Source organism: Mycetomoellerius zeteki, unplaced genomic scaffold (genome assembly GCF_001594055.1).
Source record: "Mycetomoellerius zeteki isolate Tzet28-1 unplaced genomic scaffold, Tzet1.0 scaffold31, whole genome shotgun sequence".
NCBI classification, from domain to species: Eukaryota; Metazoa; Arthropoda; class Insecta; order Hymenoptera; family Formicidae; genus Mycetomoellerius; species Mycetomoellerius zeteki.
The window spans coordinates 2,536,315-2,559,865 of NW_017257294.1; the positions used below are offsets into that span (position 1 = coordinate 2,536,315).

Consider the following 23,551-nt stretch of genomic DNA (forward strand, 5'->3'; position numbering starts at 1 on the left):
GGTTGCAGGGCGTCGTACGACGAAAATCGGATGCAGTGTGAATCTAGCAATAGATATTGACGAATATCAAGCGTCAATTTTGATCACATGATCTATTTTGACGCTGAAAATGAGCGTCGAGCTTCAGCATGAAAAGGTACCTTAAACCTATAAACCAATTATATTCAAAAATTTTACAACTGTAGTTACAAAACTGTTTTTTCTTTTGAACGCAGCCAATGGTTACCGTGTTTATTTTGACACGTCACAGCGGCCCCGATTTCGCGAAATATGGACGCGCCTTTACCCTATGATTTGGCAACGGGTAGAAGCGAGTCATCACGGTTTCCTCTCATTTGTGTCCGTGATTCCGTTGCTATACTCATTGCGTGTACCGAAAGGAGAGATCGTGCATCGTGCAGATTCCTTTTTTTGCGCGGACAACACCGAAGGTTGGACGATGAGTGATCCAAAGAGGTGAGGAAATTCGTGACGGACTCGACCTGAGTCGATCGACGGCGACTACATGCCGATTGCTCGCGTTCGTCGGCAGAGCGACATGTGTGTCGCGGAGCGCGACAGCCAAGGCGGCACTCAATTTCACGATGTCATCATGTCGACAGAGCGACGCTTTGTTTTTCGCGAAGGCCCGCGCTCGTCGTGGCGGCCGATGACGTCGGGGATTACGCGTCTCCTCGTCCTCGCGGCATCCCGGCTCGCTCGGGGATGCTCCCGCGGACCGCGGATCGGGACTTAAAAATTTTTCGACACGTCGCCCGATCATGGCTGTGCGCGAGCCAAACATGACAAAAGGGAAGAAGACGCTCGATTCTCCGCGACGCTGAGTCAGCTGGCCGTTCATACGAATGCGAAAATTACGAGCGTGAACGCGAATGTTCTCGCTGCAATTTTGCGTTCGCTTTACGTGCCTGAAATTTAAAAATATGTTAATTTCGTGTACCTGTTACGTATCACCTTTTGAAATTATGTTGAGGAATTATGTTACAAGGATTTTAGTAGATAACAAATAAAATGCATTGTGGAATGTATATATATGTATATATTTATATATGTGATGTCATATTAATTAGTTTTATTGTTTTTCTTGCTTCAGAATGTAAGGACATGTTTATTTCATCATGAAGACTTTGTAGTAAATAAGAAAAATAATTTTAAAGATTTTTTTGTATAGGATATAGAGTAGCTTTCACAGTTGTTTCCTTCAAGAAAAAAATGTAAAAAAAATATCCTTCATTTTTTTAACTTATTTTTTAAATTTAAAAAATTGGTTTTTTAATAGTTTGTTATCTTATTTGTCTCAAAAATTTTATAGCTGTATATTCTCATTAATGATAAAATTTTTATTTCTAATTTTTATCATATGAATTTATTTATGTTCACAATATGAAGTATAAAACACCGGAGTGTCACATAAGATTTATTACATTTGACATACAATTTGATATACAATTTGATATACAATTAATGTTTTATATTTCAGTGGTGAAGATTTGGCGACGGCTATCCTTCGTAAGAAGGATAGGCCAAACAGATTGTTGGTCGATGAAGCAATTGCGGATGATAATTCCGTGGTTGCGCTTTCTCAAGCAAAAATGGACGAGTTACAATTGTTTCGTGGAGATACTGTATTGCTGAAAGGAAAAAGGCGTAAGGAAACAGTATGCATCGTACTTTCAGATGATACCTGTCCGGATGAGAAAATTCGTATGAACCGCGTTGTTAGAAATAACTTACGCGTACGTTTGAGCGACGTCGTTTCTGTACAAGCATGTCCAGAAGTCAAGTACGGAAAACGTATTCATGTGCTGCCAATGGATGATACTGTCGATGGTCTTGCTGGGTAAATTTAACGTTATATCTAAGATTTAAATATAATAAATGAAATATAGGTTTCCAAAGTAGGATTTTATTCTATTATTTTCTTCATAATATAATTCTCTTCAATTGTGACTTACAAAATTGAGAATTTATGTACATGGGAATCGAACCTGGAATCTACGAATTATGAGTCAGTCACTTTCATGCAGAACCAAACATCATCCCAATAAGATTGAAATATATATAATAATTTGTATGATTAATATCAGTAACTCTAAAATGAGACCCTAAGAAAAATACTGAAAATATCTAATTACAGTAAAATCATCAGTTGATATTGTCTTTTTTAAATTAATTTTGTACATTTTACTTTTAATTACATAATACTTTTATAATGGCATAAATATATAAATTATATATATTTCGATTTGTGTAGAAATCTATTTGAAGTCTATTTAAAACCATATTTCCTGGAAGCATATCGTCCTATTCACAAAGATGATAACTTTATTGTACGAGGTGGTATGCGAGCTGTAGAGTTCAAAGTTGTAGAAACTGATCCGGGACCATTTTGCATTGTGGCGCCTGATACAGTGATACATTGTGAAGGTGATCCGATAAAACGAGAGGTCAGAAAAATACGTTATATATTGTTGGTATCTTCAATACCGACGCAAATAACAAAGAGCATTTATTTACAGGAGGAAGAAGAAGCATTAAATGCTGTAGGTTACGACGATATCGGTGGCGTCCGCAAACAGTTGGCACAAATTAAGGAAATGGTAGAGTTACCTCTGCGACATCCATCTCTGTTTAAAGCTATTGGCGTTAAGCCACCACGTGGTATATTGTTATATGGACCACCGGGTACAGGAAAAACTCTCATTGCACGTGCTGTGGCAAACGAAACTGGAGCATTCTTCTTTCTCATAAACGGTATGCAATCTGAATACAATCGAAATGGTATTGAATTATAGGAATAAAAACGTGAATTAAGAACATAAGGCAATATAACATATTTAAAGACTTCTCTCTTTCTATGCAGGTCCTGAAATTATGAGCAAACTAGCTGGTGAATCTGAAAGCAACTTGCGGAAAGCGTTCGAGGAGGCCGAGAAAAATTCTCCGGCCATTATATTTATTGATGAACTTGATGCGATCGCGCCGAAACGTGAAAAGGTTCATCAAGTCAAATTTAATATCTTTTATAAATCGCATTTTGAAATAAAAATTATATTTTTTTTTTATTTATAGACGCATGGCGAAGTCGAAAGGCGTATTGTGTCGCAACTGTTGACACTAATGGACGGTATGAAGCAGAGCTCCCATGTGATTGTAATGGCGGCTACCAATCGACCGAACAGCATCGACGGGGCACTGCGTCGATTCGGACGTTTCGATAGAGAGATTGACATCGGTATACCGGATGCCACTGGCCGATTGGAAATTTTGAGAATCCACACGAAGAATATGAAACTCGCTGATGATGTCGATTTAGAAGAGGTGCCATTTATTTTTACATCACTTCTAATAGTTTTATACATTTTATAACTGTAAAATAATATTTTTAAAAATTCACTAGATTGCAGCGGAAACTCATGGACATGTTGGTGCCGATTTGGCGTCTTTATGTTCCGAAGCGGCTCTTCAACAAATTCGTGAAAAAATGGATCTTATAGACTTGGAAGACGACCATATAGACGCAGAAGTCTTGTCTTCGCTTGCGGTAACGATGGAGAACTTCAAGGTGGGCTATTACTTTGACCTTGTATTGAATTTATTTACATCATTTTCTAAATGAAAGTATCTTTTTGTTAAAGTATGCCATGACGAAAAGCAGTCCGAGTGCTCTACGTGAGACAATTGTGGAGGTGCCGACGGTTACTTGGGATGATATTGGAGGTTTACAAAATGTCAAAATGGAGTTGCAAGAATTGGTGCAGGTAAGAATAAATACAAGGGCTGCGTTCCGTTTCACGTATGATGCATCATGCACATCATGCGTGAAACGGAATGCACCCTATATGTTTAATATATATACATGAGTTTTAAATTATATATTTATTAACGCGCGTTTTTTTTCGCGCAGTATCCAGTGGAGCATCCTGATAAATTCTTGAAATTCGGTATGCAACCGTCAAGAGGCGTATTATTTTACGGCCCACCTGGTTGTGGTAAAACATTATTGGCCAAAGCGATTGCCAATGAGTGTCAAGCAAATTTCATTTCTGTCAAGGGTCCTGAATTATTAACTATGTGGTTTGGAGAATCGGAAGCTAATGTCAGAGATGTCTTCGATAAGGTAAACCATCTCGCATTCTTTAATAGAGAATTCGAGACTATCGTTTAACAACAAATTGTTTTCAGGCAAGATCAGCAGCACCTTGTGTATTGTTCTTTGATGAACTTGATTCTATTGCGAAGTCTCGAGGAGGCACCGTTGGTGATGCTGGTGGTGCTGCAGATCGTGTGATAAATCAGATATTAACGGAAATGGACGGTATGGGTGCGAAGAAGAATGTATTCATCATAGGAGCAACAAATCGACCCGATATCATCGATCCGGCAATTCTACGACCTGGTAGATTAGATCAATTAATTTATATACCATTACCTGATGAGAAGTCTCGAGAAGCGATATTCCGCGCCGATCTTCGGAAATCGCCTGTAGCTAAGGTAATAATTCCGTAAATTTGCCTTAAAAAATACAGATATTTAATAATAGTGATATATTTATTGTTTATTTTTCTCTGTGTGCGTTTTTAATTATTTAAAATATTTTTTTCTTTTATCAGGATGTGGATCTAAGCTACATCGCCAAAGTTACGCATGGCTTTTCCGGTGCTGACTTGACAGAAATCTGTCAGCGGGCATGCAAACTTGCCATTAGACAGTGCATCGAGACTGAAATTCGAAGGGAAAAAGAACGAGCAAATAATCCATCCGCATCTATGGATGTAAGATATCTTTATAAAATGCATTTCACTTTACAACATTTTTGCATTATTTCGTAAACTCATTTCTGCTGTGTCATTTTGTATGACTTATATCTGAGTCAGCATCATGCGCCTTCTACAATAAACAATTGGTCATAAATCAGAAGTCAGAAGCTAAAAATTGACGACTGTGATTGGTCAATTTTCAGCTCCTAACTTCTGATTTATGACTAACGGCTTATTGTAGAATGCCTGTTAGACTTTATTCGAGTCATTTTCAAATTATCAGCAGAGAAAGTTTTCTTATACATTTTTTTTTATTTTTTATGACGTACTATGATAAGTAGTACAATATTTCATTTTCTGATCGCAAGGGAAAAAAACTTTTATAATCGCACATAACAATCATTTCATGCATTTTTTTGGCAATAATAAACGATATATATATTTATATAGAAATTAAATAATTCGAACAAAAATTGCTATTAATATATATATATATATATCACTCCTAAATTCTAAGTTCTATTATTCGCTTTTTCTAGATGGATGAGGATGATCCTGTACCAGAAATAACGCGAGCTCACTTCGAGGAAGCAATGAGGTTTGCACGTCGTTCAGTGTCCGACAACGACATTCGCAAGTATGAAATGTTTGCGCAAACGCTTCAACAATCTCGAGGATTTGGGACTAATTTCAGGTACGAATTTTCTTTTTCAAATTCCAATATATATGCAAAACAACAAAGGAATAAAATTAAATTCTTATGGTTATTGTTCTTTTAAATGCTAAAAATATGATACATATTTTTACTAGACAGATTTGTACATAATAAAAAATATTTTTTCATCTTAAAAAATTATTTTCAGATTTCCACAAAGTGGAGCAGGCGGTGCTCAAGATAATACACAAGGCGATCAAACCTTTCAAGATGATGGAGATGACGATCTCTATAGCTAAGTTTTCGTTTCCTTGTATATCATTACAGTGAGCATACGACAAAAGGGCCTGTCTGTTACCACATAATATATTGCACAGGAATCGTTTTTAAGTGATACAATTGAAATATTAAAAGCGTAAATAAATGGATGAGATAAATGGAAATTTTATATGAGGTACATACAGCTTTGTGTTTGTAGAAAAAAGGGCATAGACCCTAATCCATGTAGCTAAGAAACATTCGGATATAAAATATCGATTGAAAACTTTGTCCATATGATTATTTCCATTTTTATTAATGGAACTTAGTCTTTTAGCGGTATCGTTATATGAAATTATCTTTCCTTTCTTTTCCACGAACGTGGCAACATGGATGTAATAGAAATATAATCATCGTTGATTAACAATTACATAATAGGAAGATTATTACAAAGGCGAAATGATACTTTATACCGTGTATACACGTATTATAGGGATATACATATTACCCATTGCAATTTTGCTACGTAATTTTACATGCGTTAACGATTATGTATTTTGTCGAGCTTAAACTCAGAATGGACCCTTTTGCTGCATTATCACTGTACTCGATGAGATTACATTCTGTTGTCCACACTCACACAATGCAGTAATATAAAAATTTATGCCATGTCGAGATGAGATTGTCAACTGATAATGTACGTTGACGATTTTACAAAATATCCCTTGATAGTAAATTAATCCATATACGACGATAAAGAGCCTTTTTCAATCTCGTCATTCGAATCGTAATGATTATCTGCATTATAACGCAGTTTTATAAACGTTGAAATTTCTGATAATGAAGGAGCTGAATAATATAAATATAATACGAGTAAAAAGAGATTTGTCCGATTTTTTTTACAAAGCTGTAGCAAGTTGTTGATACTATTATGCCGTAATTGGTTGTACCACTCTGACATACTATTTGATATAAACTTCAAGAATAGAATTAAAATTTAAAAAAGTAGCACAAAAAATTAAAAGATTAATATATTATTATATCAAAAATAATCTTTCTAGGTAATGATTGATATTTGATGCATAATTTTTATTTTAATGAAGGTAATATTTTAATTTCAATCTAAAAACAAATATATAATTATAAAACAAACTTACAAGACAATTGAATGCATATTCTAACCAACGAAAAGTTCTCAAGTTTTTACGCTTATAATTTGCATTTTTAAATGCTTTATTTTTAAAATAATGGGTTTCGCATATAATAGAAATGTTAATCCAAATATTAAAAATACGTTCGATAAAATCATGAAAATGTTTATTTTTCATTCGAAAATTTGTAATGATTATACTACTAATCTTGCGCAATATTTATATGAAATAACTGTTTTCCAGGAAGAAGCAGTGTAACACAGTTACCATTTCATCTTTATCTAATGTTGGCGAACAAAAAGAATGTAATGATTCATTGTGTTACACTGTCTCTTGCTAATAAAATACCCAATATTAGCACAAGTTTTCATACAAAGTTGTGATAACGCAAATTTTCAATGAAAGAAACATTGATTTATAAAAAATCGTCAGCAATTTTATTAAATATAAATAAAAATAGAATGTTGAACCAATCGTAGATAAGGAGACTTACAGTCTTTTTTTCTTTTTTTTTTCTTTCATTTGCAGACCACAATCACGTGTGTTAATAAGAAACTTTATACGCAATGACGTTCAAAGCTTAAGCCTTAGCACGTTCATATGTACATCGGTTATTTTAACACTTTTATTTATCTTTATAAAAGTAAAACTATTTACCAAATAAAATTCGTTAGTATAAAACCGCCGTAACGACATGACACATTTATGGATCTACGATACTGACATCATACTCGCGATCGCGCCGAATGCTTCACACGAAAGAAACTTTCTATTGTATATATAATATATAATCGGAGATATATTATATAAGGTCCATTATAAATTTTACATAATATGCTACAAAGAATCATGAAAAAAAAAACCGATAGCTGTGCTCATCGTCATCATACAGCGACAAAATACCTTCACTCAGCGCTAGTGTCGTCTTTCTATTTCGGTAAATTGGCATCGATCAATGGAAAGATTTTATTCACAATTCAGTTCGACCGCTAACAAAGTCGATACTAAACGAAAACGCAAATGTATTGAAAATTCCTTGTCCCTACTAATTAACTATTATTTATACAAATAACATGTCATGACAATTTTAAATAATCGACTCGGAAAAAGCGTTCAAAGAGACACTGCTTATTGCACACATTCGATACGATTACATATTATACATAATTATCTGATAAAGCATTAAGATACAGCATGATGATGTTTGATAATAACAGATACAAAAACTTTCATTGAGTTAGAATTCTCAGTACACGTAGTTTTCAAAATTATCCTGTCTGATCAGCATGAAATAATATATCTAGAATGATTTAGATTTTAAGAAAGATGGAATGAATCCCTTTTCCGCGTTTTTATAAATACTTTATACTTATCCTTGCTATCATTTGCCGTTATTTCATTGTCCCATAGCTATCACGTAAAGACTGAAGCACTTTCTGAACTCTAAATGCCAACAAAGCATCATATAGTTACAAAATTGATATTTTTTTGGCAAAATTATACAACTTAATCATGTTTTACATTCTTCTATAAGAAGCTAACATATGTCAAAGGATCTTACATTTTACAAGAATTACAGCTGAAGTTCATCGTTCGACAATTTGTCACATATATTTATGTCTTTATATCTTCATTCGCAAAGAAGATGAGTTTTTTTTGTAAACACAAAGAAGACGAAGATTTCATCATAAAATATAGCAATCCAATGAGACATGCAACGAAAAAGATGTGAGTTATGTCGCAAGCTCAAAAGCATGTTTTAAAATAGCCAAAATCCATCCCGCTGTTTGTACGATTTCCATATGATGGGGTAAGAAGCAGACACTTTTGTTTATATCGTTTCCAATTTTGTTTATGTCGATTTTTAAATATTAACATTATGAATAGTAAGCGTGATTGAGTAAGCAAGAACAGCTAGTCGGCATTAATCAAGAGATGCCAGAATTTGGTTCAGATACAGTTCCGATGTTTCAAAAATAATATCAAAGTCTCGTAATAAATATAGGTCATAGGTCATTTTGATCATAGAACCAAGTAGATCGAGTGTACCAATTTTTTCTTCTTCCTAAAACTAAAATAATTTTTTGGTAATATTTGTATACATAAAAGTCCAGATAAATAATAGTTATTGCTATCATAAAGAGTATGGCGTTCGTTAAGATAAAACAATTTAATTACATAAATCCGTCATTTTCGATATTGGATTGTCCTGAGCCGTCTTAGGCTACAGTAAAAACACATGTTTTTTTTATATAAGGTACTTCTATATAAAGTACCTTATATAAAAAAAACATGTTATATTAGAATGTAGAAATACTTCGCATTATAATGTATTGTATATTCTCTATGTGCACTTGACAAAAAAATCTTCATCGTGTAATTCCTGCAGTTCGAAAAATTATTATCATTGGATTACTATATTGTCAGCGCGATATTGCATTTCTTTTGCAAATGCAATGCCTATTTAGCTAATGATAAAAGAAATTCCGCTTAAAAATTCAACAACTTAATAATATGACCGAGTGTTACTCAGCGGTACTTCTTTTCTTTCTGTTGCATAGACATATGTGGATTAGTACATAAAAATCCAATCTCTTTCTAATTTAGCGTGCACACATTCCATCTATGATCTTTAACGCGTACAAGATAACGTAACAATCTCGGTAATATCGCCTACAGATTTTTTAAATTTTTGGTTCTATTGAACTGGGAGTACTGGATATAGAGCCGTCTGTAAATACTGGACGTCCCTGCATTTTGTGTCCCTTTCGCTCTTTCGTTGCTCTCGCATGGCTTTTCTCATTTCCGTTCGGTTTGAGCTTTTGATATGCCTTAATTGTGTATGGGTTATGCTCAGTCTGTCCTTTGCGTGACAGGTGGGAATTCGGTATCATCATCCAGACGAAACGGACCGCCGCCTTTTGGTGGACTTTCCGTCGCCGCTATCATTTCTTGATACTTCTCTGACTCTACAAATCCATTCAGATTATCAAGTTTCCATCTCGATCGCATTATCTCGAGCGGATATAACGATAAAGATGTATACAGACGATCAGCATTCAATGATATATGATATATTTTATGCATTCAGATATGTTTTCAATTTGAATCTTTCTTAATACAAATTCGATTTCTAAAATTTTTAACTTTATTGGACTAGAATACAAGTCCTAGACTAGAGGAATAAAATATGAGTTCGAATACTGCACAGAAACGTTTATATCTGAGTGCAAATATTAAATATCTCATTGACCATTGTCTACATCACATTGTGAAATACATTCACTAATGAATTCGTTAATGAATATGAACTTGTGGTCTTCTCTAAAAAAAATCATTAATCTCACACAGGCATTTAATTTTCTAATCATACACTATTGTATATGTATGTAATATAAAATATAAAACGCAATTTTTTTTTAATTTTTAAGAAAACTTAAATTATATATCAAATTATATATATAATTATCAATTAAGTAAAAACTATTTTAAAAACAATTGTATGTGCGTATATGGCACACTTTGGTAAAAGGTACTTTTACGTAATCGCGACGATATTTTTATCATTGTTCGATAATAAATGCGATATAAAAAAAAGCAGAGAAAATATGAAGCACAAGTGTTGTTTAATATTTTTTCAAACGAATGCAAATTATTATGTGATTTTTACAGCCTGTTTTCGATTTCATTCTTCGATTTTGTGACATGAAGACCAAAAGAAAAGAAGAAGGAAATATTGGATAAAAAGAGCTATCTATTTTAATCTATTTAAATTCTATATAGCTCATTACATTATACTGAACTTAATATATAGGAACAATACCGTTAACAGAAGTACGTCACATATGTACTTTTAATGATTAGTAAGTAAAGTTGTTCTCAAAAATATACGTCACTATACTATCTCTGCCGTCATAAAACATGATGCATAATTATGACACTAATATAAAGTTATTTGTGTTAACAGCCTTAATAATCATATATTAGTAATTATGTACAATTGTTAACATTATTATTATAATATTAAGATATCTATGAGGTAGTCTTCTAAAAAGAGACTACTGCTTATAGGAATTCTCGAGATATTTCGTAACAGGATGCAATAATGTTAGATATTATCATATCTGCTGACTAGTAAAACTTGCATACGTGCTTAGTGATTTATCCCGAGAATAATAGACTAGTATCTACATGCATATTCTGTGCACACATGTGTACCATATACCCATCTTAAGAATTTGTTTCTGCAGTTAATAAGTGTAATCAATTGTGATCTATCCGTTTGTAATACGGTATAATATAAATTGTTCATATTAACACGCGAGGATGTAGGTCGCGTAAAAAGGCACATTGTTATTCAGCACTGCTCTCATTCTTCCTTTCGCTGCGTGTATGTATAGAACAAAAATGCGCGAGTAGTGAGGCACACACACACACACATACACATACACACTGCATACACAAAGAGAGAAAAGCTCTAAAGGAGAATTAGGTGTTTTGTGTACGAAGAATGAGAGCGAAAAAAAATTCGAGGGACAGAATAGAGGACATACCAGTACCTGACATGGAGTCTGGCGAGCGGCCACGCAACACACCCGCGTAGCTATTTATGCAGGCTTCGGTGGATATTAAAAAGAAAAAAATTACATCAAGTAAGGTCAACTATCGGGCCCCCCCCTCCCCTGAGCCCCTAAAGAAATTATCTGGCTATTTTATTCATAAAGGGGGGCTAGAAGCGAGAAAAAGAAGATATAAAGCAAATTATAAAAGTAAAGGCGTCTGGAATACGCGGCGCGCGGTACACGCATACACACCCACACAGCATGGTACATAGCCAACGATATAAGCATTTTATTAGAGCTGATACTGGATCAATCTTAATGAATTACTTGACTATAGCAGAATCTATCTACAAATACATGGAAGTAGCGATTTGTCTACTATACAATAAAACAGCAAGCGAGTTCTATAAGAATACAGAGCTTTTGTCTGAGCAAAAATATGAGTATTTATATTTATATTGGTTCTTATAAGTAATTAATTGAATTTGCTATCGACAGATAATTTTTCTTTCATTACTTTAGAGTTTTATGGATGAAAGATAGCGAGAATAACTTGAACGAGAGAAATTATATCTTTTTTTTCTTTTCACTGAAGTTTACTAATCAATTGTATCATGAATATGTTTCAATGAGTTCATTATAGTTCTATGGCATAAAATAATGCAAGTATCTGCCAGTACCAATGTGTGTGCGTGTATGTGTATATGTGCTTTAAAGAAGGAGATACTTAATTTATTCTGTTAGTGCTTGAGTAATTGCGAGACTTATCTCAAAATCACAAAATTACTTAAAAAAAAAAATAGACAAAAGAAACTCTATACACGCTCAAGCGTATTATAGTGAATAAATATAAAGAAGTTTCGCATTATTAAATGTACTTTCAAATTAACTGTCGGTAATGTATCTTTATCGTCAACTCGCTTCAACTAATTTGTAAATGTATAGTCCAAAATTCTTTCTTCATACCTGTATTTGTATTATTTGTGGTAGTTGCTGCTCCTGAACCAGAACCGCCACAATCTGATTCATCTCGCTCTTTATCGTCTAATCTGTGAAAAATGAGTAAGGCATCTTTTTATCTTTATTTTTATTAATCTCAGTCTATTAATATTTTAAGAATAATGATTAAAAATGACGATCGGAAAATAAGCAATTAAAAATAATAATTGTTTATCAATTTTACAAAACTCATTGAAATTATAATATTACAAACCTGTGTTGTTTTATAAGCGTGCAACATCCACTTTCTGTCGGATCCACGGAGTAAACATATAAGTAACCATCGGCACTAGCTACTAACAGTTTTGGTACTTTATGTGTTCTAAAACGTAGACAAATAAAATGTATCGCGGGTACGTAATAAGTTTAATGAACAGTGTACATAAAATTTAAGATAACGAATTTTCAGATACTCACACAGTGATGGCACAGACATTTTTTAAACCTTGAAACGGTAGGTGGACGCTAGCAAAAGCACGTCCTTGAGTAAAAACATCAGTCACTTGCGACGGCAAATACGTAGCCGACGCTGTCACAGCCTTCGTTAAATATCCCATCCAGCTTTGTGCTTCGTCTGCAGTTTGTTTGTTTGGCCTATAACCCAAGTGACACATTTGTTTCTACATTTCTACATTTTAATGAAATTTTCATTAAAAACAGTGAATACGCGATGCATACGTTTCCTTTGGTTCCTCCAGTTTGAATATATGCACAGTTTCCGTATTACTAGAACAACAGAGCCACATAGAGTCCATACTGAAAGAAAGACTGTTTATCGTGACGCATCTCTTAACTCCGCGTCGAAATTCAAATAGTTTTGTACCCTCGTGGACCTATAAAAATAAACAATTATTGCAATTGTAGCAGCAGTTATGAATAAAATATAGGCACTATTGTATCTATTAGCTACTTACGTCAAAAACTCTAATAACGGTGCCTTTTTCAGAGGCTGTTGCCACTTTGGTACCAGTCGAACTGAAAGCAATTGCAGCCAATGGACTATCGTGTGCAGGTATCATTGTCTTTGCTTGCTGTACAATTGAAAAACATAAGGTTGTTAAAATGTTAATTTCTAATGTTCCAAAGATTTTACTGATTTATTAAAATTTGTTTAAAATACGTACAAGATGGTTCGCATCAAATATTTGAACTTCTCCAATGGTATTCGATCCTGGGTAAGCTACATAACAATTGTCGCTATTTGGCGAAAGTGTACAAAGGCCTGTAAGATTAGGTGGAGTATCGCGAATTGTGTGTAACACTCTCATGTCTCGTATATTATGAATGTATAGTGATTCTTCCAGACACACCACCAATCTCTGAAATAAGTGATACTGCCTTCAGAAAATGCCTATATTGAACTGCCTATATTGAAAATTATGAAAAATAATAAATATTTTATATAATTGCAATCAAAGCTTTATTTATTTTATAAAATATCACACATAAATGTGTAATTTGAAATATGAGAGAATTATCATAGGAATTCCGAATTTAAAAAGTAATTAGTTCATATGAATACATGTCTCTAACATAAGATATATTTTTTTAAATTATAATAATTGTATATGTATTTATTTATATATTTATACAATTATATATACATAAAAGCATCTGTAATGTTAATTAATTAATTGGGATGTGAACATTGGAATGTTGCGTGGCTTTGTATGAAAACAGCTAACTCGTAATTAGCGAGTCTCAAGTTTAATCCTATATATTTTAAATTTATAATCAGTAAAATAATTCCCTAACCTTCCAAGTTATAGGAATTATGTATGTGTTTGACAACTATATTATATAAAACAGTTGTTTATAAAGAGGAAGCTGGAATTTTTAAGCCAAGATCCTAAATCTAAATATAAGTAGGGGTTTAGTTTGTCAGTTTGCATTCAATCTAAGCTCTGTTCAACTGTGTTGATTGTAAATTATGAAAAAACCAAGATTTCACATAAGACTGCAATGCTTTCACATTTAAGACCAAGGCTCAATACTAGGATCTGTACTATTATTGAAAAAGAGAAGAAGAACGTCAAATATAAATTTGAATAACTTACCGCTCTGTTGAGTTTCACAGCCAAAATTGTATTCGAGTAACTGTAATTGCATATCTCTGTTCCTTTCCTAAAGTGGCACACCGTAAGCGTACGAGGCGATTTAAGACTCACGATCGCCACCAAACTACTGCTAAACAATCGCTCAACGATGCATATATCCTCGAAGTCTGCATCATCTCGAAAAAAGGAAATATTCTAATTAATAACATCAAAGGCTTCTATTCGAATTGGCTATTTAATTTCGTTTAACACGTCGATGTCATTCATGATCAGCGCTTAACTTTTTAGCTTGTAAAAAATAAATACTATTTAATATACAATTTTTTAAATTACATAAAATAACTCGATAACAATGCAAAAAGTGCACCATTTATGCATACTATGAGCATATAAACTTATTTAATCATATTATGCAATATATTATCATATGCTTATGATAATGAAAATTCTATCATAGCGTACATGGTAAAACATATAAGAATCGCTGGGCAGACGTGTTAATGCAACACAAAATGCTAAAATATCTTTGACGTAGAAGACATTTAGAAGATTTTTATCTTGCTTATCATTTATTATCATTCTATTAATTATTATTGTAGCAGTTATTTTAAATTCCAGGAATTATTGATAGAATACAGAAAAACTAATTATTACCATTTTCATATATTTTCTCAAGATGTCCAGCGGAACTGATGGAATAAAGTTTGTATCCTGACTTTGATCCTACTGCCAAGGATCTAAAAGGTAATAAGAAATTTTATTGAAAATGCACCCAGACAGCATCATGTCCAAAACTGAGATATAAGTCTTAAAGATATCATTAAGGTCGATATTCATTGTCAATTTTTATATTTATGACTGCCTTAAGTACAGTCTTAAGATGTCACAAACCAATCATATTAATTTAAGATAATCTTGAAATAAAAACAGAATGCCAGCCTAAGACATCTTTTAAACATCATATCTCATAAGACATCTTAAAGATGTCTTTGAGAAGTCTTTTGCCTCTATTTTGGACATGCTGTTACAAACCTACACTAGAAAACATCTTGTTGCATTAATTAGAATTCAGATTAAAAAATGTACAAATCACAGACACTTATAGAGTTAACTCTATCAAATATTCTAATCGAGATAACCAGAAGTTCAATCACGATAATTAGAATTCTGATTTATATGATCAGAATTCGTTTTGTACTTCTTGTGGATGTAACTATAACATCTTTCTCAAAGACTCTTTCTTTTCTCTTATTTGAAAAGACATGATAGAATTCAAAACATAAAATCAAGTATCTTCAATATGTATATACACTAAGTATATATACCCTTTGTTTGCCTATCTCCCATATTATTGCCATCGCCGTCTGCGCGCGGACAAATATCAATATCGTATAGAGAGAAAAAAAAGAGAAATAATAACAGAGCCGTCGCGAACGATAGGCAATCGCGCGAGGAGCAGGAGCCGAGGATAAGTCCTTGGATAAGACGGTGCGAACGGAAAGGCCAGGTCGAGCGACTGGCTCGCGTACCGCTCGCGCGCCGGGAGGTGCGATATCGCCGTCTCCTTTTTTCTCTCTCTCTCTTTCTCTCTCACTTCCCACTCGCCGTGAGGCGCGGGAGAACGCGCGCGATGGTTGGGGTCTCTCTCGTTAACACGCAATTAATCGGTGAAAGGGGGAGCAGCGAATGACGCAGGACATAACGCGACGAAAACATCGCGCGAGGAAAACATGAAGCGCGGTGTCGCGCGACACGCAAACCTTGGCGCGAGGCCGACAATCGCTGTATACATATGTATATATAATTTTTTAGTTATATACATACGTATACATGTGTATATAGATACATTGAGAGTGAGAGAAAAGGCGATACGCGTCGAGGACGAGGAGACGAACGAAAAATGAGGTTAGGATCAGACAAAGGAGATGGACGACGGAAAAGGTGGAGACGGAGGAGAAACAGAGGGACGATTTCATGATTAGATAGCAGAATTAGCGACGTGCGAACTTACGTGCAGTCCTGATTGAAGTTAACGAAGTAGGGACCATTGCTCTGCGCGTCGGACGTCGTGTCGGACGTCTGGTTAGTTGCGAGGTTCATGAGTCCTGATATGCTGTACCTTAAGCCTTGCGTTAATACATCCAGGTTGATCTCGCGCGGGATCTCTCGCATAAATCTCGGTGGCACGTGTGCGTTAGCCGTACACGCGCGACATACACGCTCTGACGAAAACTCTTCCTCTTCTCTCTGTCTCGCCCTCGGCGTAGCGCGCGTACCTTTCCCCTGTTACCGTTTCACACCCCCGCTTACGACGTCCGGTCCCGCTCGCTTCTGCGCGCGCTGATACGAAAGAGACACGCTCGCTCACTCCGTTGATCGCTCCTATAGGCTTGCCTCCGGTTCCGGATGACTCTTCTAGTTGCGTCCGACGACGGCCGACTCCTACAAGTGACTGTACTTCGCTATCGTTCCATATTGAACAGCTGACAGTCGCAGCTGCTGGTTGGAACAGCGGAACGCGAAACATCAGTCCGCACGTTCCGTGTGTTCCGTTGCCATGGCGACGCGCCGGTTTTCCTCCTCCTACGTCTTTGGCTCCTGTTTGGAGTCCGTTTGCAAAGAAAGTCACTAGATCTTTAAAGTACCGCAAACTCGCATTTCATTTTGACGCAAAACGCGGCCATTTCGAATTTATGCATTCGTATTACGTGCTTTATTTGGGAAAATAAAGCCGTCAAGTATGTAAATCAATGTTTTTTTTTATTGTAATTAGTTTATTTATGAACAAAAGAATATGTACGAATGCTTAATTTATGTGTTCTTTAGTTTAATACGGGTTTATTTGTGTTGTAGAAGTTTAGTGCATTAAAGTGCACGAAGGGACGTATAAGCACAGTTTAAAAGATAAACCACCCAACCACCATACTTGGAATCGTGTATTATGTGCCATTTTGACGCAACATTTCTGAAATCAATTGCGCTACTTTAGAAATCTAGTGACTTTATTTGCAAAGTGCTTTTCGCACCATGGAAATCCGTGGAAATTCACGATGGAAAGAAGGAAAATGGAGTCTTTTTTTGTGTCCGATGCTTTCCCACATTATTCGTCTTTCTCTTTCTCTCCCCGAAAATCTAGACTGCAATTCATATTATATAATAATTACCAACTTACAAATTAAACTGACAGTGTTCTAGAAAACGATAAAATGAGGGAACAATTATTTGATCTCTTCAGTTGTTTTTTTTAATATTTTGCATAAAAACACTATTAACTTTATGCTTTTTTTTACATTTTGTTTTTCTTTCGCGATTGTTTTGTTAGGTTCTATATGTGTTCTATGACAGAATATTTTAAGCTTAAAAAAACAAAATATTAAAAAAGCGTAAAGTTGATAGCGTCTTAACGTAAAATTAAAAAAAAACAACGGAAAAGACCAAATAATGCTCCCTCAATTCATAGAAGTTACCTACCGGAAATATTTGTGGCTACATAGTTTAACGTGCATGCTTTGTACACATAGAGGCGCCACTAAATATCCAGCTAAAAAAAATTAGAGCTGCCACAGCCGCTGACAGCCGCAAGTGCGAGCGATTGCTGCGAATTATCCAATTTGCGATCGGAGTTGGAATTTTTAAGACTTTAGCAGACAGAAAGTGTGTGATGCGAATTGCGGCTATCAGCTGTTATGGCAGTCACGATTCTCACAGAGTAAAAGAGGCCAAGTTTTGTAAAAATAATATGTTTTGACGCACCGTACTCGAAGATGTTAGCTGATTTATCGATTCTTTAACGTGCTTGACAGCTTTAGCCGAAAAAATGATTGGTATTTTTCGGTATAATCTTTGCAACCGATCCATCGAGAGTCTTTATGCAAAACTAAATTGAGGTCTAAATTATTTATGTGAAAGGCTTCATAAAAGTAAGAAAATATATCTGATTAAATCAATTTTCTATGAAAATTAGATATTGAGTATTTGTATAGAGATAAAAGGTGTTAAATTCGAGTATATTATATACATACTTATACTGATAATTATTATATATTTATGTTTTATAAAGAAATATATATATTTAATTAATATCTACATTTTAATAATATAATTTTAATGTATAAGGGGAATATCAAACTACGGGTTAACGATTATGATTGATGATTGCTCGGTTCTATTTCAGCCAATTACAATGGACTTGCTATATTGTAATTGATTGAAGTAGAACAGAGCAACTGTCAATCGTAATCGTCAATCCGTAGTCTGTTACGGATATAACAGTTGTGGCAATAATTGTTCTCATATATTTCAGATAAATTTAATGATCCCATGGGTGCGTGATCAAATAGCAGAAGCCTGGCATAACAGAAAAAGTTCAAGGACGGCTGACAAGCGGTCCTTGGCCCTTTCTTCTGTCAGCACAGGCAATGCTACAAGCAATAACACTATGCTTACACCGTTACCTACCTCGCCTGAAAACTTTTCCATCAAGGTTATCAGGTTTGAAATTGTTTGATACTATATAAATTTCAAAAAATTTTGTCAGGTGTTTAATTAACATCAAATCTTTTTATACAGCATAGAGGGCAATGTATTAGATGTTGCAATAAAGCCAAACTTTACTGTGGAAAATATTAAGAAAATAGCAGTGGTACATTTTTATGGTCAAGACACAACCAAATCTATCTCAAACTATCGCTTAGTTCATTCAATCAAATTTGTACAGCTTAAGGATGAAAATTATGTAAGCGATGAGGATATCAATGAATGTGGTATAATTATTTATATTAAGCTATTTATAGATTTATGATATAAATATTTTTTAATTAATTTTTAATTTGTATTACATGCTTATTATATATTTATGTTTTTTAACACAACAATTTGTTGTTACAGATGAGTTATTATTAGTAGAAATACGATCACCTGTACAAGAAGATTTGTCCGATGAAGCTCTTAAAGGTCCAAATTTAGAAGCAATAGCTCAAGCTACAAGTGATCTACCCAGTGTACAAAATCCACCTAAGCCTCTGCCATCTACAGAATGCCCTGCGGATGTAAATATATATTTTTACATGCTTATATTTTTATTTATTATCCTGTTTCATATCTTTACTGTTTCTTGCAGTTCCAGAATGAAATCCGTAAGATTTTAATAACCCTTGTACAAGCATCTGCAAAGATCTTGATGTACAGTTCTCATGCTGAAAAATTATATGACGATATTAAGGAGAAACTTGAAGCTAGGTGTAATCCTATTAATGATCCGAAAGTCGTAAAAAGTCTCATAGAAATGGGTTATCCTCACAAGAAAGTTCTCAAAGCATTATGTCTTCGAAAGCAAGTATCAATGTTTTTATCATATATTTATTATATACGTATGTAACACATTTACAAATAATATCATGGAAGTTTCTGTTTTAGGTCGAATATGACGGAAGCTTTAGAATGGCTTATAGAACATCAGGATGATTCAGACGATGATTCAGATGATGAAACAGATTTCTTACCTGCGGATACAATGACAGATACAGATATTGCAAATCCTGGTTCTTCAATGAACACTAAGAAAAAGTCATTTAAAGAAGCCTGTTTGGAACTGTTCAAAGGTAATTCTTACACAAAATTAAAACTGTGTTATTATTTCGAAGTTATAATCCAAATTGAAAGCAATGAAACATATGAAAAAAAAGGATAGCATCAGATTATTTAAAACTGTCTTAACTTTAAAAGAAAAACAGGATCAAGAAGAAAAAGATCTAGTATATATTATAGAATTATTATTGCAAAGTTTTCGACAATGGAAGAGAATGGAATTTAAACCTAATAAGAGAGCAATGCGATCACTTGTAGAAATGGGCTTTGAAGAGAAAAATGTTATAGGGGCATTGAAAGTTACTGGGAATGATCAGGCTAATGCTGTAAGTTGTTATGGTTGTGTTAAAGACGTATGTTTAAATTACATTTTCTTATATCTCTCTTTTATATTTCTTGTGACAGTGTGAATGGTTGCTGGGCGAAAGACGACGTAGTTTACAAGATTTGGACGAAGGCCTCGAATTTGATGGTCTAATTTATAAAGCAATTATGAGTAATCCTCATATTCAGCTTAGTCTTACAAGACCAAAGATGTTGCTTGGTAAAATGAAACAATAAACAAATGTAATAAATTGTAATTGTTTTCTAACATTTTTTTCTTATTTCTTTCAGCATACTTGTCAATGATAGAAACACCTGCCTCGGCAAATGTATGGATAAACGACCCTGAAATTGCACCTGTGCTTAACCAAATATCCAAGACATATCACACTGAAAAACATGCCATTCATATGAATCGTTATACCTAATATTATGGTAAAATTTATTTGCGTTTCTATGGAACATTCATATTTTTATATAAATTTATAAATAATTTTTGCAGAGATTTGGAATATCAATTATCAGTTAATGATCAATAATTATTGCAATTTTGATTATGTTATATGTAGTCAAATTATATATAATTATAATAACTAATTATAATTATATACAATTATAACTAATTATAATTATATATAATTATAGTCATCGTTAGTTAAAAAATGCTATTATATTTATGAAGGTCTCATGTGATATCCAACGCAATATAATATAACATGCTATTAATCATGTATAATTTTCTACACACAGTGCTAATTGTTTTTGTACAAGTTGCCTGTTGACAGTTCTTAAAGAAAGGAAATGTATTTTAATATATATTAAAAAAAAATTGTTATTTTAATGTGTAATATAAATTCTTATAATAAAAATTGAATTCCATTCTGCAAATCTAGTCTCTGCAAAAACTAGTCAGTGCTAATATTACAAATTGTTATAAAATCTAGATTGCAGTTTTAAATTTCTGTCCTTAGCTCTTTAAAATAAATACGTTAATTATAAGTTTTAAGAAAGAAGCAAAGAAATTTTTGCATTTGTGTTTATGCGATTTTATGTGTTCTTGTTTAAAAAAAAATTTATTCTGAGGCGAAAATCATGGCGCTCTCATTGATTGTTGCTCTTATTGGTATCTCTTTCTTCTTGAATTATGTAGCCAGATGCACGAATGTTTTCAATAAGTAGATAACGGATCCACATCCTCAATTTAAAAAATTTTTTCCATTCTCGGTATAAACTCCTCACCTCACAGACACATATTAATGCGTATACTTTAATTTTGAAAAAAAGTTGTTAAAATCTGTAAAAAAGAAAGGAAAAATTGTTACACAAAAATTATTGCGTTTAGTCAGTAAAATAGATGACTTTCTTCTTCCCCTGGATGGCTTTCTGACCTCTTCAATGAAGGTCAAAGTATCAGAATATTATTCTAATGTATTTATATTGATCCGTAGATTAAGCCAGAGCCTCTTCGGGGAGCAGAGATTTGCTTTAGTTGCTAGTTCAAAAACAGATGACTTTAAGATCGCTTTAAATTATCAATTGGGTTAGGGAGTCTTTTTATGTTTAAGTTGGAGCATAATTGAAACGTATTTTTTAAATTGTTTACGAACTTTTTATCAATCCAAATATGTGCCGTTTTGATCGATGACCTTTTGCCATTTTTCAGGTAGAGTCATTATTCCTTCGATGTAGAATATCTCTGATCTCTTGGCAAAAAACTGAGATATATAATTTTCGCAAACCTTTTTTGAAGTCAAATTTACTTTTACGAAATTAAGGAAATTTTGCAAAGACTGAAACAAATAGTAATCGGATGGTGCAAGGTCAAGACTACATGGTGGATGCATCAAAACTTCCCAGCCAAGCTCTTTCAATTTTTGTCGAGTCATCGAAGACATGTATGGCCATTGAGTGTAGTCATGATGGAAGACAATGTCTTTTCTATTGATCAATTCTGGCCGCTTTTCCTGGATGGATTGCTTTAATCGCATTAGTTGTTGACAGTAGAGATCAGAATCAACCATTTTGTCTGGTGGCAGCAGTTCATAATAGATGACTCCTTTTCAGTCCCACCAGACACACAGCATCATCTTTGACATCAATCCGAGCATATTATATGTTATCCATTTTTTATCGCCAGTTATCAATCTTTTCAGAAAGGCTCAATTTTGTTTCGTTTCAGCAGCAATTCGCAAATGAAAATTCGATTCATTAAATTCTTTACTGTCAAATCTAGCACCCAAACATCGAATTTCTTTGAGTATCCAATCTTACGCAAGTATGCCAAAACGGTTCTATGATCAATGTTTAAGCTCCTTAGCTATAACATTGCTACTCACATGACGATCTTTTTCAACTTTTTGCAAGATTTTATCGATATTTTTCACAATAGGCCGACCAGAACGAAGTGAATCTTTGACATCGAAATTTCCATCTTCAAATCGGTGAAACCAAGTCCTTGCTGTTTGTTTAGATATAACATTCTCTCCATAAACACGACAAATTTTTTCTGTGGCTTTCCCAGCGCTCTTCCCTTTGTTATAATAAAGAAGTAAAATGTGTCGAAGATGTTTCCGATGTACACTCATTTTTAAATTTGATTGAATGCGTCAGTATTGTTCAAATCTATGATCAATCTATTTCAAAATGTTATACGAAATAGCACCTTTCCAACGATGTATAATCTAATACGTCTTCTTCTTTGTCACACACTTGGCTCAACAGTTAAGGCTCAGTTCCACAACTCACAGTTAACTCTTAACCGAGATTCAACTTGTTTATCATCTCTTTTCAATTCTAAAATTGGAAAGAGACTATGGGCGCATTCAGCAGAAAAGAGTGCTACTGGAGCGCTCGCTGTTATTGGTGTATTCTTCTAGATCTAAAATTCTGATTGGATGATCTGAAAGAATACACCAATAACAGCGAACGCTCCAGTAGCGCTCTTTTCTGCTGAATACGCCCAATTCTTCTGGGCCTCAACGGTTAAAGCCCAAGACACAATGCGAGGGAATAGCGATAGCGATGGCTGCGTTCAGCAGAACGTTTGTTTTGCAACTGTTGGAAGTTTCCTTCGCGCTGATTGGATCATACTTTTAGATCTAGAAGAATGGTCCTATCTCAGCAGACAATGGCTGCGTTCAGCAGAACGTTTGTTTTGCAACTGTTGGAAGTTTCCTTCGCGTTAATTGGATCATACTTT

General features: G+C 34.0%; 4 protein-coding genes across 6 annotated transcripts; 2 read left to right on the forward strand and 2 right to left on the reverse strand.

Annotated features, from left to right (window-relative positions):
- Positions 1-328: 328 nt before the first annotated feature.
- Positions 329-6,553, forward strand: TER94 (transitional endoplasmic reticulum ATPase TER94). Its single transcript, XM_018451348.1, has 13 exons — positions 329-456; positions 1,481-1,840; positions 2,255-2,447; positions 2,520-2,754; positions 2,864-2,997; positions 3,073-3,321; positions 3,401-3,565; positions 3,639-3,761; positions 3,908-4,120; positions 4,186-4,494; positions 4,614-4,775; positions 5,300-5,454; positions 5,624-6,553. Exons 1-13 carry the CDS (start codon positions 440-442, stop codon positions 5,712-5,714), a joined length of 2,406 nt encoding a protein of 801 aa, XP_018306850.1. The 5' UTR covers positions 329-439; the 3' UTR covers positions 5,715-6,553.
- Positions 6,554-8,691: 2,138 nt separating this feature from the next.
- Positions 8,692-16,939, reverse strand: Atg18a (Autophagy-related 18a). Of its 3 annotated transcripts, none has more exons than XM_018451035.1 (11): positions 16,454-16,939; positions 15,097-15,179; positions 14,443-14,609; positions 13,510-13,704; positions 13,300-13,416; positions 13,064-13,218; positions 12,803-12,979; positions 12,600-12,707; positions 12,353-12,435; positions 11,384-11,440; positions 8,692-9,793 (listed from the first exon to the last, which is right to left on the reverse strand). In XM_018451035.1, exons 1-11 carry the CDS (start codon positions 16,612-16,614, stop codon positions 9,678-9,680), a joined length of 1,419 nt encoding a protein of 472 aa, XP_018306537.1. In that variant the 5' UTR covers positions 16,615-16,939; the 3' UTR covers positions 8,692-9,677. The 3 variants fall into 3 exon arrangements, with proteins under 3 accessions (XP_018306537.1, XP_018306536.1, XP_018306538.1); XM_018451034.1 differs by having other exon boundaries at positions 14,443-14,618; XM_018451036.1 differs by lacking the exon at positions 11,384-11,440 and having other exon boundaries at positions 14,443-14,618.
- A 1,030-nt stretch (positions 16,940-17,969) lies between these two features.
- On the forward strand, positions 17,970-20,809 carry Kpc2 (Kip1 ubiquitination-promoting complex subunit 2). Its single transcript, XM_018451037.1, has 9 exons — positions 17,970-18,362; positions 18,746-18,933; positions 19,012-19,205; positions 19,330-19,490; positions 19,562-19,773; positions 19,858-20,042; positions 20,167-20,354; positions 20,434-20,572; positions 20,644-20,809. Exons 2-9 carry the CDS (start codon positions 18,755-18,757, stop codon positions 20,778-20,780), a joined length of 1,395 nt encoding a protein of 464 aa, XP_018306539.1. The 5' UTR covers positions 17,970-18,362; positions 18,746-18,754; the 3' UTR covers positions 20,781-20,809.
- A 925-nt stretch (positions 20,810-21,734) lies between these two features.
- Positions 21,735-23,074, reverse strand: LOC108724603 (histone-lysine N-methyltransferase SETMAR-like). Its single transcript, XM_018451047.1, has one exon. It carries the CDS (start codon positions 22,371-22,373, stop codon positions 21,966-21,968), a length of 408 nt encoding a protein of 135 aa, XP_018306549.1. The 5' UTR covers positions 22,374-23,074; the 3' UTR covers positions 21,735-21,965.
- Positions 23,075-23,551: the final 477 nt, after the last annotated feature.

Bases quoted from the DNA above. Each gene is read 5' to 3' on its own strand.
- TER94 (XM_018451348.1), top strand. The intron at 2,448-2,519 runs GTCAGAAAAATA...ATTTATTTACAG, and splicing joins GTGATCCGATAAAACGAGAG to GAGGAAGAAGAAGCATTAAA. The intron at 3,762-3,907 runs GTAAGAATAAAT...TTTTTCGCGCAG, and splicing joins AGTTGCAAGAATTGGTGCAG to TATCCAGTGGAGCATCCTGA.
- Kpc2 (XM_018451037.1), top strand. From the start codon at position 18,755: ATGATCCCATGGGTGCGTGATCAAATAGCAGAAGCCTGGCATAACAGA. The intron at 18,934-19,011 runs GTTTGAAATTGT...CTTTTTATACAG, and splicing joins TTTTCCATCAAGGTTATCAG to CATAGAGGGCAATGTATTAG. The intron at 19,774-19,857 runs GCAAGTATCAAT...TTTCTGTTTTAG, and splicing joins AAAGCATTATGTCTTCGAAA to GTCGAATATGACGGAAGCTT.
- LOC108724603 (XM_018451047.1), bottom strand. From the start codon at position 22,373: ATGGTTGATTCTGATCTCTACTGTCAACAACTAATGCGATTAAAGCAA.
- Atg18a (XM_018451034.1), bottom strand. From the start codon at position 16,614: ATGCGAGAGATCCCGCGCGAGATCAACCTGGATGTATTAACGCAAGGC. The intron at 15,180-16,453 runs GTAAGTTCGCAC...ATTACCTTTTAG, and splicing joins AACTTCAATCAGGACTGCAC to ATCCTTGGCAGTAGGATCAA. The intron at 12,708-12,802 runs GTGAGTATCTGA...TCTACGTTTTAG, and splicing joins AATGTCTGTGCCATCACTGT to AACACATAAAGTACCAAAAC.